The 17,688-nt window shown below is 37.0% G+C and overlaps 1 protein-coding gene across 1 annotated transcript in view; it reads left to right on the top strand.

The window, feature by feature from the left end:
* The window catches only part of LOC127964879 (mannosyl-oligosaccharide 1,2-alpha-mannosidase IB), an 84,050-nt gene that overhangs the window by 10,535 nt on the left and 55,827 nt on the right, over positions 1–17,688 (top strand). Inside the window, exon 3 of the mRNA XM_052565307.1 lies at positions 6,689–6,947. Within this exon, the coding sequence (XP_052421267.1) occupies positions 6,689–6,947 (259 nt within the window). The remainder of the gene's footprint in view (positions 1–6,688; positions 6,948–17,688) is intronic.

The following is a 17,688-nucleotide window of genomic DNA, read 5'->3' as shown; positions in this document are numbered from 1 at the left end:
TTTTTTGGATGAGCTACATTTGATGGCATGTCAGAGATTTGATCAGAGTGAAAAATGTACCTACTCCTTCCGGAGCTTAAATAGGAGGTAGATTAATTTGTAATGTCTGGGCTTAAACACTATTGGAAATGGCTTTCTTTAAGAGTGAGGAAGCAAAGACTTGTTCACATCATAATGTGCTGCTCAAAAAATGATGATAAAACTGCTGAAAACGTGTAGTTTCATTGCAGTTAGAGTTGATAGAAAAATGCAAGTGGAGGGGACAGCTTTTGTGAGTGAGGAAAAATCTATGCAGATTATCTTTCAGAGCTAAATTATTGGTTAAAATGATTTTCATAATCAGCATCAGTAGCAATACACAGTCTTGGGACCACAAGAGTATTTAAAGGCGCAATATGTAATTTTTCTGCTTTAAAAATAGCAGAAATCACTATATCTATGTTATATATATTTTTTTAGTTGTGTACTTACATCATCCCGACAGTTTCCACGAACTTTCAAATCCGGAGAAAATTATAGTTTAATTAGAAGACACGACACGTTTCTTTATTTTCGTTTTGTCGCCCGTCTATGGTGTCATATATGGTGTCTTTGACCCCTCTAGTTTATCTAACTTCCTGCGGAACCGCCAAATACAAAGGTAAACAGAAGCAAAGACTAGACGAAAAAGAAAAGTAGTAGCTAGCCTTGATCGAGACTATTATATTTATATTGTTTATATTCATATTTAAACCTCAATCAATAATTTAGTTATGGATCATGATTATGCTTTGCCTGCACGTTCTATGAAGCGCAAACGTATGGGTGAAATAAATGACCCGAGATGGTTTTGGGACAAGAGAAGCAACAAGACACGGGTAAATATTGGAGTTGCATTTCCAAGATTCGTGACAAGCTGAAACTACAGAGAGATGCCGAACTCGCTTGCATTCTGATAAACAGGTATGCATCCATTCAGCTAACTGTATCTATCCGTATATTTTGTGAAACGATGATGTCTTGTGTAAAACACAGACGGACTAGCTCTCATGTAAATCTACATTTGTTTTATATCTAGCTGGGTAAAGTAGCTTCAAATGCAGTTCACTAACTTGTTCGATATCATAGTGTAACGTAATTATTATTATTAACGAAAGGCGACCGTGTTTTTTAACATATATTACTACTAGCTAGATGGAATATTGATTTGATAGGGGTCTCATAATTCATATATCTCTCCGTTCGAAAAGACATGATTGTCAAAATACGAAGTTAGAATGAGTGAGGAATGTGGGAAGCGACAGAGCGCGTGTTCCAATGAACAACAACTCACATGAGCCTTAGGCTCTTTCCCGACGTCATCAAAGTACATCTTATGTTATTATTTTGATTGAGTGACCCCTGGTGGCCAAAAATTCCATACTGTACGTTTAATGTAGAAACATTTAGTTTAGATAATTTAGAAGAATCTGCCAGACTATTGCTGCATTCTCCATTCATCTAGTGTTTGTTCATTTTGTAACATTTGCAAACTTAAATATCTAGAAAATGATTAAATGATAATGCTATGATTTTCTTTTACTGCAAATGAAAAACTTTTTCAGATTAATCGAGAAAAAAAAAAAACATTTTAATTTATTCACTGTCATCTTGTCCCAAACCTGTTTGACTTCCTTTCATCTCTGGAACACAGAAGAATGTTGGTGACAAAACTGTAAAGTAAAATAAAATAACCTCTCTCCATATATATTAAAACAATAGGCCAATATATTGCTAAAAATAAAATATTTGCAGGACAGTTAAATCTATACTATCTATACAATGTTAAGATAAATATTACAAACACTAGAAGGCTAGGTTGTTAAATGACTTTACTATGTTTAATTTCTACGTTTAATTCAAGTGGCATCCAGTTATTATCTCTAACGTAAAAAATACGTTTAAGTAAATTTTTAGTCCTATTGTGTGTAAAAATGTCTAAATCTAATGTTAATAATCATGGTCGACATTGCTTCCGGTTTGCTTTTTCCATTAAAGTGATTAAAAATGACTCCGAGTCCACTGCACACAGCTGCATGAGGCAGATTTTTCATCAAATAAGACTGGAAGGGAAGACATACAAAGTAAGAAAGGATATTTGTTTTTAAAAAGAGACATGAAAAATGTAGGAAGGAATAAAGAGAAGCTCCGCTTGGCTCAAGTGTTGTCCACTTTAAAGGCTGTAGTCAGACCTGTATGCATCATTTGATTCCAGGAGGCTGTTATTCCCTAGAGCAGCTTCAGGCTGAGAGTGATACAGTAAGAAACCGACACACAGCGTTATGTCTTTGAACTCTTGAAAGGCAATACAGGCCGAGAAAGCGAGGGATGCTGGGGAGGCTGAGGAAGAAGGCCCTTCCTGAACTATATATTGGAAATATGAATTGCTGACCTTATTTTCTCGTTTTTTTGTGAAATGGGCCAGTAGCCACGTGGCTTCGCAGGTGTAGGTGGTATTTTGTTGAAAATGAGCTCAGTTCTCAAGGGGATTGTGTGCAAGTATGATCACATAAACATTTGCTGGCACTGTGGATCTGTCCTACACTACAGTAAATACTAATGGAAAGCACATAGAGTTAAGCAGTGTGTTCCTCTTATTTCTTAATAACAGTGCTGAATACTTCAAGCTCTCCTTGATGATACAGATTTCTATCGGTGTGTTTCCATTCTCTCTGTATTTCCATCTGTCTTTATCTCATCTGTTTCTGTATGTGAGCAAGGCAGAAAATGAATCCTGATCAAAGCCTAATGACGGGGCTGAGGAATGGGTCTGTCTGCGATAGATTGGGTCTCCTGAGGCGTACAAAATTAATCTGCTGTAACAGAACGAGAACCTGCTTTACACCCGGAGTGCCCCACATGGGGGATAACGGCTCCAAAGTGCTTCTGGACCTGTAGACAGTGTTTGGAGCACTTCCACGATAAGCCCTCACTAGTGAATCAGCTGAGGTTTGAAGGTGGATGTGTGGGTAGGTTGATGCTAGATGGTGTTGAGCACACAGAACTGAAGGAAGCTGTGCATCTTTAACACCTGCTTGTGGTGGGTGTAATAAGATCAGGGTTTATCTCTTCTTCACAATGGCAAGTTCTGTGGAATTTACCAGTGTTCTGTTGGCATGGCAATGCCATCTAACATCCATTATACAACGCTATTGTCTCAGTGTATCTATTATAGTTATAAGATCAGCTAGTATATTTTTATCTTAAGATCAACTAGTGTATTTTTGCTTCTGTAAGCGATGGATATGGCTAGGTGATGCGTCTGTTATTTACCATATATTCAATATTTTGTTGGGGATATTGACGATCAAAGAATATTTTGCTAATATGAGTGCAATTTTTACTTGCATTTAAAGTTTCCAAAAGAGAGCAAAAATGTGTCTCTCAACATACAACGATAAACACAACAATAAAAACAACGCCGACTTAAGACCAATTGGTTTGTTTCATTCCACTCCTTCTGTGAAACGTAGTGGGGTTTTTTGGTTCATAAATTTAGTCAGGTTTAAAGGTTGAAATAAATGTATTTGAATCATTTCCAAACACAACAGGGATTCATGCATCATGGTACTCTTGTGAATGCTTAGTAAATAACTAACAATTTTTTGTCCCTCTCTGTAAATTTTTTTATCACTTATAGAGAAAGTTTGGTCCCATTAGGCTAATGACAGTCATGACTCGTGCCGCTGTAAACTTTTTCTTTTTTTTTCAATTGTGATCTTTGCTCTCAAATCGTGAAAGTGCTCTCAACATCAGTTCTTGCATCAACACATGCAGACGTGTGTGAGACATAGTGACAGCGAGTTCTGTGTCTTCACATTAGAGTACGTCAAATACAGGTGCGCTGCACATCCATTGAGATAAACTGTAAAATAGCACAGATGGCTTGACTGAGAATGAAGCTCTGAAGCGCTCAGTGTGTTCGGCGAGTAAAAATATATCTGTGCTAAACTTATACTCCTCCAACTCACACACTGGTGAGTAAAAACTGAGAATTTATTAGCCAATGGCTAATATTAGACATCATTCAGTCACCCAGACTGAAGATTTAGTCACTTATGCAAGTGATTTACTCACAGTATATAGGTTTGACACAAAAAGTATTCTCATAGCTTCGTAAAATGATACATGCATACATTGAGCACTTTTACGTTCCAAAGTATATTCCAGCTAGAGCACGTGAATGTTGTACTGTAGGTGGGTTCACATAATGCCTGAGATAAAAGGTATTTATCATAAAAAGTAGTACCATACGCAATTGATTGAGCTAAACATGTTAATGCAGCCACACTTTGATTTGCCCTAGACTGACTTTGTCTCAGTTGGGGTAATTGATTCAGACAAATGTTGACATGCTGCTGATTACATGTTTGACATAATGAACCTTCCATGAAAACACCTAGACTCTACTGCAGCTTTGAGAAAGCCTCTCAAAGAAAGAGAGATTATGGAGCAAAAAAAATAAATGAATCCAAAAGAATAATGTGAGAGGCGGTGAGTGGTTGCAGGCTGAGATTTGTAGGTGAATCCATTATAGTGGAGCTTTACCATAGACATTAGATGTCTCTATTTTAATGCAATGCAGAGTTTTATTGGTGTTTACTGTCATTAGCAAAGCCCTTTGCTCTCATGTCCCTCGCAAGGAGCCATTAGTGCCCACATTTTTCCAGTTCACGCTCGCCCCTGTCATTTAACCCGCACATCAAAAATGCATGTATCAGTACTCAGTAAAGCTTTACTGTAATTACAGCTTTTATCCTTCAGTACAATGACGCTACTGTCCGTTGCATGTATCGTTTATGCTAATGAAGCACCATGATGCAAAATAGTGACTAAATATTGTCATTAATACACAATGTACCAGGGCAGTGGTTCCCCATCCTGGTCCTGGAGAACCCCCAACACTGCACATTTTAGATGTCTCCCCTAAGAGAGACCCCAAAACCATGCAGTGTTGGGGGTTCTCCAGGAACAGGATTGGGAAACCCTGCACTAGGGAAAGCATTCAAATGAATGTTCAGCCAGTATAGTTTAGCAGATGTTTTGTCGGTCTTCCCCACCCAGTCTCACTGTCACCTTGGGAACGTTTCCAGGCCGTATTTAACAATGAGCGAACCAGTCTGAGATAACCCGCGTCGCCCCAGCATATCACTGTCTGTGTCACTGTATCCACCTGACCTCTTTTCCTTACAATCCCCTCCTGCTCTCTCTTTAGTCTGGTGTGCTTCATTGATTCACAAGACCTAAATAATCTTCTGTCTCCACCCTTATTCTTCTTTGTGTGTCTGTGGTATCAGATTGTTACTTAGTGGCTTGTATTATATGATTAGTCTCTTGTGTGTTCTCCCACACTCGGCTCCCATAATTGCTTTTAACTACACACATACGGAACAAAATCACATTTTTTCTTTTAATTCCATTTTATTCCCATTTATTACAAAGCACCATGTAAATGATTTCTGAATAACCTATGCGTGGTTATGAAAAAAGCAGCCAGTAATTATGGTAATTTAAGTCACACAGTCTAAGTGTGTTTGGTAAACACTTTCGGTTCATTATATGTTGAACATGAATGGAAATAATAATTTGGGGTTCACTTAATCAGTCAGATGTTTACTCAAAAACTACTGATTCAGTGGAAGGTTCATTAGAATGTTCTAAACCGATGATTCTGGAGTCTCTCTGACTGATTCATTATGAGAATCAACTCTCACTTGTATGTTTGTTTTACGTTTTATGCCAGAAAAATCAATGCAGTTGAAAGATGTATATGTCTGTTCACTGTCTTTCTTTTATTTCACAGTATCTGGCTCTTTTTAACTCGTCGCATTCAATTCAGACTGCAAGCTTATAATGTACAAATATAATTTATTTTGCTTTGGTGCTTTAGATTCAGCAGCGGGGCAGAATCGCAGGCTCAGTGGCATTACATAAGCTGATGTTGAGATGTTCTGTGTTTTTCAATTGTAGAAGAAATGCCTGTGAGTAGATTGTCTGCCTTATTATAGAAGCTGCGAGCAATGTAAAAGTCTGTGATTATTGTCCCTGCAGTCAAATAACTGCCATTTTTCCACTGACAGGAAGATTTACAACAGAACCCCAAGATATTTATATGAGCTGATTGTTTGGTTCTAAACCTATGTTGGTTTGTTGGAGAGATTGATGTGGTTTGTTTGTTTGTTGGTGTACTGTCCTCTGGGGGTGGAGTTCAGTTCTTGCATCTGTGGATATTTGTATAAATACATTTTTTTTTTTTTATAAATAAAAAATAAAGTTTTTTATTTTAATTTTTTTAAATGTTTTTTTTTTTCTTTGACATCTGATTTTTCAGTCTTCAGTGTCATATGATTATTTGTAAATGTTTATAATTTTATGATTTCTATATGATGATTTGTTGTAATTTATTCGAATGAGAATTCTTTTTTAAATGCAAGGTCTTGCTGAATAAATGTATTCATTTCTTTTAAAAAAATTAATTCTTACTGGCACTGAACTTTTCCACAAGCAGTAGATCTGTAAAAAAAAATACTGGCACACATTTATATTTATATGAACAATTTATATAAGTTTTACATTTTACAAAACATGTTGTAAAAATAACACCTTTTTTTTTTTTTTAAATTGAAATTAAAGTTATTCTTTGCTAATGTATTTCACTGTGCGTCTGCAGGGAGGAAGAGGAGAGCCTTCGTGACAAGATCCGGGCAGATCACGAGCGGGCACTGCAGGAGGCCAAGGAAAAGCTCCGTAAATCCAAAGAGGAGCTGAAGGCAGAGATCCAGACAGAGAAGACCAAGGTAGTCGAGGACCTGAAGAAGAAAGATGGACCCAAACCACTGCCTCCAGTACCTATGCCCAAACTAGTAGGGGTCAAAGATGGTGACCCAGGGGACCCTGACACCAAGGAAAAAAGGGACAAAATCAGAGAGGTGAGGGGTGTGTGTGTGTGTGTGTGTGTGTAAGTAAGACCCAGTATTTCGGTACCAAGTCAGTACAAAAAAACAGAAAACATTACAGTACCAGGTTTTCTTAAGTACTGGTGGTACCAAGTACCCGGTCAACCCCGGTTCATGATGCGCTATCTGTTAGCTATCCTCTTCATAAAAGCATTGAGACATGACGACCTTAAAAGGAGGAAACGCATCAAACTATCAAAATGCAGACACCCGGATCAAATGAAAGAGTTCAAACAGGCAAGTTTAATTAATTTGAATTTGAATGTCAGATTGACAAACATCGCCATTAGCGTAGTTCATCGTTTGAATAAGTTTGGCTAACGCTAATATAATAAGCATTAGAAAATCAGTTCTGAGCTTAAAGGGATACTCCACCCCAAAATCAAAGTTTTGTCATTAATCACTTACCCCCCTTGTCATTGCAGACCCATAAAAGCTTTGTTCGTCTTCGAACACAATTTATTTTAGGTCATATCTGCGCTGTTAACATCCATGTTAGTATTTCCCTTTTGAAAATAACTAATGAAAATAGATCACAAAAGTATTTAGTGTTTTCAGTTTGTGCATCCTTTACATTTCATTGGGACCTGAGGCAGAGAACTGGAAAGATTGTGTTTTTTTTTTTTGTCTTTTTTGTTTTTTTAACATATGATTAATGATTTAAAAGGGATAATAAATAACAATGCTAATGTATTATTAATATAAGACTTCTAAGTTTATTTATCCTGCAGGGGAATCTATTAATAATGAGGGAGATAAACTAAACTATTATTATAATCAACTGTCATCCATACGTATTCATTTTAATAATTCTTTATAACAATTCATATGATTTTACATGAAGCCTGATAAAATAATCTATATTATTTTGGTTTGTGAGATCAGAGATCGCGCTGTGCACACATACAAACACTCAGGCGGACACAAACTTGTTGTGAACGCTGTCCCGTGACTTTTTAATTGCTTAGATACTGAATTGCAACATTACATTTATCAGCAACAAGGGGTAAAAAAAACCTAGAATATTTGTAGAGAGGCGCAGGTTCACACACGCACTTCTCTTTCTCTCGATCAAATAATTAAAGTAGCTAAATGTTATAAATTAATTAATTCAAATAAATGTGATCTTACCGCACCATTTCATCTCTGTCTGATGTAAAGCAGGCAGAATGCTGAGCTAACGAGCCATGGCTTCGCGTCAGTCTTGCCTTCATGTCGTGCGTTAAAATAGTTTCAAGCTTTGTATTCGCTCTTTAGCAGCAGTTTCCATGGCAATATTTTAATGAGACACTGGTCATTCTTGGTGTACCCAAAATGGTCCCACACTATCGACTTCCCTATGTAGTCTTGTTCCTCTGTAATAGTGTGTGTAGTAGCATCTGTGTCTCTGATAAGCAAAACTTTTTATGTTGGCTCACCGCTAGTGTAACTTTGTTTTCATATTGCAGGGCACTATGATTTCTGTGTTGTGGAAAAGGCGGACGGAATTGCAGAATCCTGTCATAAAAACAGAATTCATAGTTTAATGCGGAATGTCACAGAATCTTGTCAAAATTTTTCACATTTTGAATGAATTCATCAAAAGTAGGTCATTATACTTAAATCAAATCACTATATGGACTAGCATCTGTAACTATTAATCTGCAAAAGTCGATTTAAATATTAATTCTGCATGTTCTGCATGACTCTGTTTATAAATGCTGCAGACGCAAGGTTTGATTTGTTAATTTACACACATACTGTAGCGCGCGTAACGCTTGCGGTGATTTCAGCATCTGCAGTCTCACGAAATGAGGATGTAAACACATGAACAGCATCTCCAGAACTTCTCTGAGAGATCCTTCATGAACATCTGATCATTTGATTGAAGTAAAACTAGCGTCATATCGCATACACAGAACTATAAAGGTATTCACTGCAACCTGTCAAAATAAAAGTCCGGTTTGATTTGAAGTCTATTTTTCAGTAGAATGTACATAGCCTACTACTGAATGAAAAATGAAACCAACGTTATTTTTTAAGGAATAATCACACAACATTTCTTCCATGTTTTAATTTTAATAGTAAACACCTTTTGTTTGCCTAAAAAAAGTTTTTAATACTACAGTTTCCATCTGTTGGTTATGTACATTTTTCTAAACGTATTATAAAAGCTAAGGTTTGTTATTTAGTGAAAAGTTATATTTTAGCTGGTGTCAATTATCTTGCGTTTGGTCAGACTTAGAAATATGACAAACTTTTGGGTGAAACTCGTTTTCCTTTTTTCATACTTTTTTTTACTTGTGGACATCGAAAGACAATTTTAAGTAAGTATAAAGAATGGTATTGGTTGTTTAATGTTTTTAATATAAAATAATGCTGTTCAATTAGCATGTTTTTTGTGTTTTGCTTTGGTACCGAGAACCGTTTCACTGGCATTGGTACCGAATACTATAATTTTGGTACCATGACAACACTAGTGTGTTTAGTTTACGTGCTTTGAACTTACAAGCACTCTGTATCTTCTAATATTTGCAACACCTGCAAATGTATTCTCTCTCCGTCATTGTTTTTCTTCTCTCTCACTTAATTACTTCACATTCCTTTTTAAATTGAACAGTTTTGGCCCATTTAATCTGTAGCATTTTAAATCAAACCAGGCTCTCTACAGGTAGAATTATCATTTTTTGAAAATGGGTTGCAATCTTGGATAAAAATAATTCTCGAGAGTTATAGCCACTGGCTGATTTGCGCTTGACTGGAACAGACTGTCTTAAAACGCTCTTACAGATTTCTACTGATGTTATGCAGCATTTGATTTTCACTCTTCCAAATGTACCACAAAATGCGTCTTACTGTGTGAGATGTGTTCCTAAATGAAGCAGATTTGAAAATGTCTTTTTAGAGTTGTTTGCTAAGCATTACTGTTCCAGTTTTCATATTCAGGGTTTTGGGATTTCTTGCACCGCTCTTGTTACTAACAAAAATTATATTCAAATCTAGTTGACTTTTTATATTGATCAAGTTTAATGTATTTTAGTTGGTGGTGACACTTTAAGACCTTTTACATAATGCTGAATAGCCTGTGGGCTGAAGATGATGAGTCAGCACTGCTTGCAGTAAATGCCATTATTTTCACTTTCAAATTGCTGCTTGTCTCTAAACTCCTAAACCTGGAAATAAATGTTTTTCTTTTGTTTTAGTACTTGGGGGAATGATCATTTTGTCCCCACATAAGTGTGTGTTGGTAGGTAAGGCTTATGTTCTAAGAATAATTAGTGTCTTTGTGTGTGAAACTGAGATTATTGTTGAGCTTTTCAGCTAAACTCAAGTTAGCATCACCCTAGTTCTCTTGACAAGAACCCAGTACCATTTTCTACTGGCTTTTGGATTATTAGAGAAAATAATTCTGCAACATTTGACTTTGTTCATCATAATTTTCACAAATGAACACAACATTTATTAATTTCGAAGTCTAAATACAGTCGGCAGCAAGTAAAAGTCTATACATGGGCTATAAACAAACAAAACCACAATTGAGGAACTCTTTCAGTTAAAGACTGTTATACAAGAGCGTGATCAGAAACACATTGAAGCTGTAAAAATGGACTATTAAATAGCCAGTCACTCTGTAGCCGCTTGTTATCAACCATCAGTTTGTCTAGTGTGATTAAATTTGCTAAATTGATTTATTTTTTGTTTTTTTTGTAAAGCTTCTTGGAAACCATTTGTGTTTTATAAAGTGATACATAAGAAAATGTGGCTAGTACTAGTAAAAGTAAATAACCTAGGGCAGTGGTTTTCAATCTGTGGGCCGCCAATTACTATTAAAATAAATAATAATATTGTTCATATATGTAAAAATGTCTGAGTCATAACATAATTTCATATAATTAACAAAAAATAAATATTAAACTGTAACTATGCTTCCACTATTCGAGCTCGCTGATTGGTTTAAGAATAAACCGTCAATTTATCTTAGATTTTTTGCTGCATAAGCTACAGAACAACAGCAGTTGTGCCAAGCGGTGCCATGCAGCCTGAGTTATTTCCTGTTCATTGCCAGTTCATTCAATAAAGACAGTTAACAATCTAGCTTCTGAGTAATAAGTTATTAACCCAACTATAGTGGGGTCAGTTAATTTTGTTGCAGTGGGCCGCACAAACATATGTGTTTGGTTGTGTGGGCCACGAGTTGAAAAAGTTGGGAACCACTGACCTAGGGTTTAAAAATGTAGCCTAGTCTAAAAAAACACGACTACCTTTGATTAGTTTTGAATTTAGGGTATTGTGTGAACATTGTGGTACATGTGGAACAGGACTGTTTACCCAGGATTAAAAAATGAGTTGTGAAAAGTCCAGAATTAGCCGTAATGAGAGGTCTGCCAGGTAATGTGGATGAGGGAATATAGGGCACTGCCATCTGCTCTATCTTAGTGTTAATGTGTTTTAGATTGGGAATGTGGAGTCTTAATGTACTATGCAGGTTATAGAGGAGACATCTGCTATTCATCAAAAGATATCCACCACCTTTTCTTTTTTTCTCCTCATTCCAAACACATAGATCCTGTACATACATTTGTATGAATACCCTGCAGGATGAAATCCAGCATCCCAGCATCTCTCAGCGGACTCCTCACAGCGGGGCCATCTGCTGCTCGCTTTGGGGCCTTAACCCTCTTTTTACTCTCTGGATGTGTGTGTTCTGCCTTCATTTAAATGCACTCTGGTACCGCGATACACATTACTCCAGTTTCCTAAACCCACCTTTGCCGTAGCTTTTCATTTGTATCACTGACCAATTTCTCTGCTTTCTGAGAGTGAGTGACAGACTGGCTGCTGATGGTACTTCTCTCAAAAAACACTCTTGTTTTGTCAGTGAATTATGATAAAACTGGACCAAAGTGTCCTGCTGTCCATTTTTTCTACGCAGTTTTCATTGCTTGTTTTAAATGCTAACAGCTGTGTTTGTGTTTGATGACTAAGAGCTGTCACAGTTTAATAGCAACTTAGTCAGTGTTTGTGTTTGTGTGAGTCTAGGACAGTACTCAAACTTTACCTTACTCATCACGTTTGTGACTTTTTTTTTTATCATATGTATTTACTTTTATACTCTCCCACTCATGCACTAGTTTACAGCTCTCATCTGACTAATCTAACATAGGATGCGTTGGTATATTAACATTTATTACCATGCTGTATCAATTCCATGTTAGAGTTTTTGTCTTGATCAGCAAAAGCGGCATTTGATGGCTCAGTGATTATCTTAGGTATGTGTTTTGTACAATATTAAAATTGATACTTTCCCTCAGGTGTTGAAAATAACTTCAAACTGTGAAGCCCGTGTACAAAAACAAATGTATTTGATGGTAAAGATTGTATCAAGTCACTGAGTATATGTTTTGAATAATGTTAAAAAAAAATTTTTTTATGAATTTGATTATGTACTTATCTGTTTTGTTAGTGAGAGACAGCGCTTGCAGAGAGAACCTACCCAGAAGCTCTTTTGATTGACTGTATATTGTGATTGATTTTGTTGTGTCTTGTAGCCCTGTTGCATCTGGTCTGGGAATACAAATTGCTTATTGATATAATTTTATTACTTTTCATCTTGTTAGGACATAGTGTGTCACAAAACCACTAGCCCAACGCTAGATTTACTAGTCTTAAAATGCCAATACACCAGATTTACTTCATGTAAACATAGTGCTAACATATTCACTGCTCAATGCAAACATTCTCGATTTTCCTCAGTGTTAACATACTATATTTTCTTATGCACAAAAAAGTACAACATTCATTTGATTTACCTCACACATACAACCTTTGAAGAACTACATCTCGTTCATTCATGTTATCACAACGACACCTGCTGATTGTTGTCTTTCATCATTTTTTTTTAGTGACTACAGATCTGCCTGTTGTATTTGTTTTGTATGATTTACTAAGCTTCTGTTGAATGAGCGCAGTGCTAGCTCTACAGAGCCTGTTGAAGGGACAGGAGCTGACAGGAAAAGATGCTTCCATAATGCCTTTCTCTCCTCTGCTACGGTAACACACCTCTCTTGCTTCGTGTGATTAAACAAAAGTGCTGAATTCATCTTTCTTATGTGGATTAGCTGCTATGTTTCCAAAGCTCAGAGGAGAAAGATAAGAATGCAGAGAAGTTAGCTGTGAACATTGTTAATGGTGTCTGTCAGGGTTTGTTGTTTGCTTTTGCATGTGAAGTGTGTGTGTTAAAGGAGTTTACGTGATAGAACCTGATATTAAAGCATGAATCTCAGATCTGTTTCACAAGGTAAGCTTAGAAGCAGTGTAATGGAAACAGCAGACTCTCATTTTTATGCAGTGTAACAGAGGTGCAACTTTATACAGGAAAGCAATTATTTACTCTAATACTGGATGTAAATGATAAAATGGCTATTGGAAGTGTGATTATTAAGGAATATTACAAACTTGGTCATTATAAAATCTCATTAGATCCAAATTTAGATTTATGAATCTACCTTGAACAGCACATAACCGCAGAACTCTAGCTCAAACTCAGATGCATAGGAGCTCCCATTTATTCACGCACATACACTCACCGGACACTTTATTAGGTACACTGGTTTAATTGCTTGGTAACACAAATTGCTAATCAGCCAATTACATGGCAGCAACTCAATGCATTTAGGCATCTAGATGTGGTGAAGACGACTTGAAGTTCAAACCAAGTATCGGAATGTTTTGTGCCAGATGCGCTGGTCTGAGGATTTAAAAAAACTGCTGATCTACTGGGATTTTCACTAGCAACCATCTCTAGAGTTTACAGAGAATGGTCCGAGAAAGAGAAAATATCCAGTAAGCGGTAGTTGTGTGGATAAAAATGCCTTGATGTCAGAGGTCAGAGATGATAGAAAGGCTACAGTAATTCAGTCAACCACTCGTTTAACCAATATATAAGAAAAACCATCTCTGAACGCACCACACAAAAAACCCTGAAGCAGATGGGCTACAGCAGCAGAAGACCACACTGGGTGCCGCTCCTGTCAGCTAAGAACAGGAAACAGAGGCTACAATTCACATAGGCTTAACAAAATTGGACAATAGAAGATTTCTTCAATTTTTCTTTCCACTCAACTTTCTGTTAACATGCTTGGATACAGCACTCTGTGAACAGCCAGCTTCTTTGTCAATGAATGTTTGTGGCTTGCCCTCCTTGTGAAGGGTGTCAATGATTGTCTTCTAGACAACTGTCAGATTAGCAGTCTTCCCCATGGTTGTATAGCCTAGTGAACCAAACTGAGAGACCATTTTGAAGGCTCAGGAAACCTGCAGGTGTTTTGAGTTGATTAGCTGATTGGCATTTCACTATATTCAAATTTGTTGAGATAGGGTTAGGGTTAACCCTAACGGATTTTTGTTAAATGTAAGCCAAAATCATCACAATTAAAAGAACCCAAGACTTAAACTACTTCAGTCTGTGTGCATTGAATTTATTTAATACACAAGTTGCACAATTTGAGTTGAGCTACTGAAACATTTCCACGACACCCTAATTTATTGAGATGCACCTGTACGTACGTACGTGTGTGTGTGTGTGTGGGTGGGTGGCAATATCTAATCCAATTTATGTCATCCAGTAAAGTGAAGTATGACTTCACAAGCTATGTGTAGCAAAAATAGACTAAAATTCTATTCACTCGTATACTTTTGTATATTTCTGCTAACACAGGCTATGTAGGGAGTTCATTTGTTCTATAGCTCACTCTTTCTCTTTGTATGTATTTGGGTTTTCACATTTTTGTCTGTTTTGTTCAATCTTCCTTTTTTAAATGGATTTATCATCCCAGTGCAGTGCTTTTTAGAATCTTTTCATAATCTCTTCTCTACACACTTACAGAAGTCTCATTTTGACAATTCTCTGAATGTAATTACTTCTAATACTCCCTCTGCATTAAATCAGTGATAAGCTTACAGTCATATTGATTTGTCTAAGGGGTCTTCAGCACAAGCTCCATAGTTCCTTCCTCCACAACACTCCGCTATAACGGATTACGGACTGTATGAGTGTGTGTGTGTCTTTTCTTTCTCTTGCTTGGTCTGATGGTGGTTTAAAGGGCTTGCTTGAGTGTGCCTGGTAGACAAAACTAGTGGTCAACCGATATATCACCAAGGCTGGTATATCGGCTGATATTTGACATTTTTCAAATATCGGCAACGACCAATACATTTTTTTTGCTTGACCGATGTGTTCGAGGCGGGACTTTTATTTTGACCGTGCTGAGAGCGGCAACATCTGAGCACACAGTGCTCACATTCTCACTCTTGTTTACTGTCATTGTTAACAGTTCTGTCTAATATGGTTATAGATCTGTCTTATTATCAGATAGAATGGTTAAACAAAGGAATTCATGTTTACAGAAAGTTTTGTAGCAATTGCTTTTATATTATTAGTAATAGAAAGGCAAACATTATAATACTTTAACGTTTGCAGTTAACGTTAAGCAAATAAGCATTTATATAATTTAAACAAATCTTTGAATGACTTATGAACATGTAATTTCACAAACCTAGCAAATGTAATCGAATCCAGCTGTGAGATCTTGTGAAGTGTGCATTTTAATCCAGCATGATTGTGTGTTTTCTGTGTGACGGTCGGTCCGTGTGAATTGAATGCTTTAAACTTTTAGCTATTGGCTATCTGCCCCTCTGCTTTACAAGATATCAGCATCGTCTATCAAAAAAAACAATATTGGTCAACCACTAGACTAAACTGCACCATTCATACACAGAAACACACTATCATGCAGAACTTGAACTCTTATTATCCGCTTGAGCTCAAATCTAATACGTCAAATCTTGTCTACTAGCCACCAGGCCAATTATCTGGCGTCTGTTGTGTTTGTGACATGTTGCTGTGAGAATCTGGATCTCTGTGCTGCTATGTTAATGTTAGTATTTTTGGCAGTGTGAGCATTTTCCCTGCAGGGTGCTAAGACCTGAAGAGCATCAGAGGGCAGGTTCATGGCTGTGCATATGCATAGAAGATGAGATGGGGAGAAGGTGAGACTATTTGCAGCAGTCAAGGTCACTGAGGGAATAATAATACCAAAAGCATAAGTGAAATCACAATACAATAGGATACAACATGACATTGTAAAGTACAATATGACCCAAATAATATAAAATGTGAATTGTCAAAATTTGTATAATTGTTGTGCAATCATATTGTATTCTTCACTATACTTTTATACAATATGATGATATAAATATTATAAATAATGCAACATGATGAAATGACACAATATGATAAAACATGGCACTATACAATAGGCAGAATTTAGCCCCAACCTGCCTGGAAGTTTGTAGGGGTGCATTTCAATCAGACGGCTGCTTCCTAGCAAGCCTGTGTCCTTCCTAAACCCCCAGTCCTTCTGAGGCTTCTAAGCTACAGTCCTTCTTTTCATTTAATGCTAAATTGAGACCATCTAGTAAGCCTGTATGGCTGCATTATAAAAGTTTGTGTCAACGGTCATGGCATGAAAATGCTATTAAAAAGTACTTTTACTTTTGTATACATAAGTTTGTTTTTGTGAAAAGTGAATTCATCCCATAGGTGTAATGGTTTTTATACTGTACAAACTGTATATTCTATGGCCCTACACAAACCCTACACCTAACCCTTACAGGAAACTTTGTGCCGTTTTTTACTTTCTCAAAAAAACTCATTCTGTATGATTTATAAGCGTTTTGAAAAATGGGGACATGGGTTATGTCCTCAAGTCACCCTTTCCTTGTAATCCCTGTCATACCCATGTCATTATACACAGTTGTTTCCTGATATGTCACAAAAACTTGCGCACACACACACACACACACACATAAGCCCTATAAGGTGGTCATACCCCTTTTTTTCACATTTTATGTTGATACCTTATGTTAAACTGCTTTGAATTACTTTTTTCCACATCAATCTACACCTCACTACACCCTAATGAAAAAAGAAAAACAATTGTCATAAATTTATTTTATACAAGCTTTGCACATCAGAATTTGGCAATTATCTGCCATTCTTTTCCTCACCTCTTCACCTCTCAAGCTCTGTCAGGTTGGATAGGGGCACATTTTCAGGTATCTCAAGGAATAGCTGATTGCATTCAAGCCCAGGCTCTGGCTGGGCCACTCAAGGACATTCACAGAGTTATCTAGAAGCCACTTTTGCGGTGTGCTTGGTGTCATTGTCCTGTTGGAAGGTGAACCTTCTGCCCATTCTGAGTTTCTGAATTCGCTGGGCAGGGTTTCATTAAGGCTATCTCAATATTTTAGGGGACTGAGCTTTTCTTCTGCTCTGATAAGTCGTTCAGTCCCTGCTGCTGAAAAACAGCCCCACGGCATGAGGCTGCTACCAGCATACTTTTGGGATGGTACTCTGCAGTTAATGAGAAGAGCTTGTTTCCTTCAAACATGATGCTTGGAAATTGAGGTTCATTAGACTAGAGTATCTTGTTTCTCAAAGTCTGAGAGTGCTTTACCTAATCCAAGTGTGGTTTCATTGGTTTTCACTGAGGAGAGGATTGAGTTTGACTACACCACCATAATGTTTGTCCTTCTGTAGGTTTCTCCAATCTCCACATAAGATCATGGAGCTCAACTAAAGTGACCATCAGGTTCTTGGTCCCCACTCTAACCAAAGCCCTTCTCCATCAGTTGCTCAGTTTGGGCAGAAGTCCAGCTCTAGGAAGAGGCCTAG

This window comes from Carassius gibelio, chromosome B9, assembly GCF_023724105.1.
Source record: "Carassius gibelio isolate Cgi1373 ecotype wild population from Czech Republic chromosome B9, carGib1.2-hapl.c, whole genome shotgun sequence".
In the NCBI taxonomy this organism is placed as follows: Eukaryota; Metazoa; Chordata; class Actinopteri; order Cypriniformes; family Cyprinidae; genus Carassius; species Carassius gibelio.
Note: the sequence above shows the minus strand (reverse complement) of the source record. Positions and strands in the feature narration are given on the sequence as shown.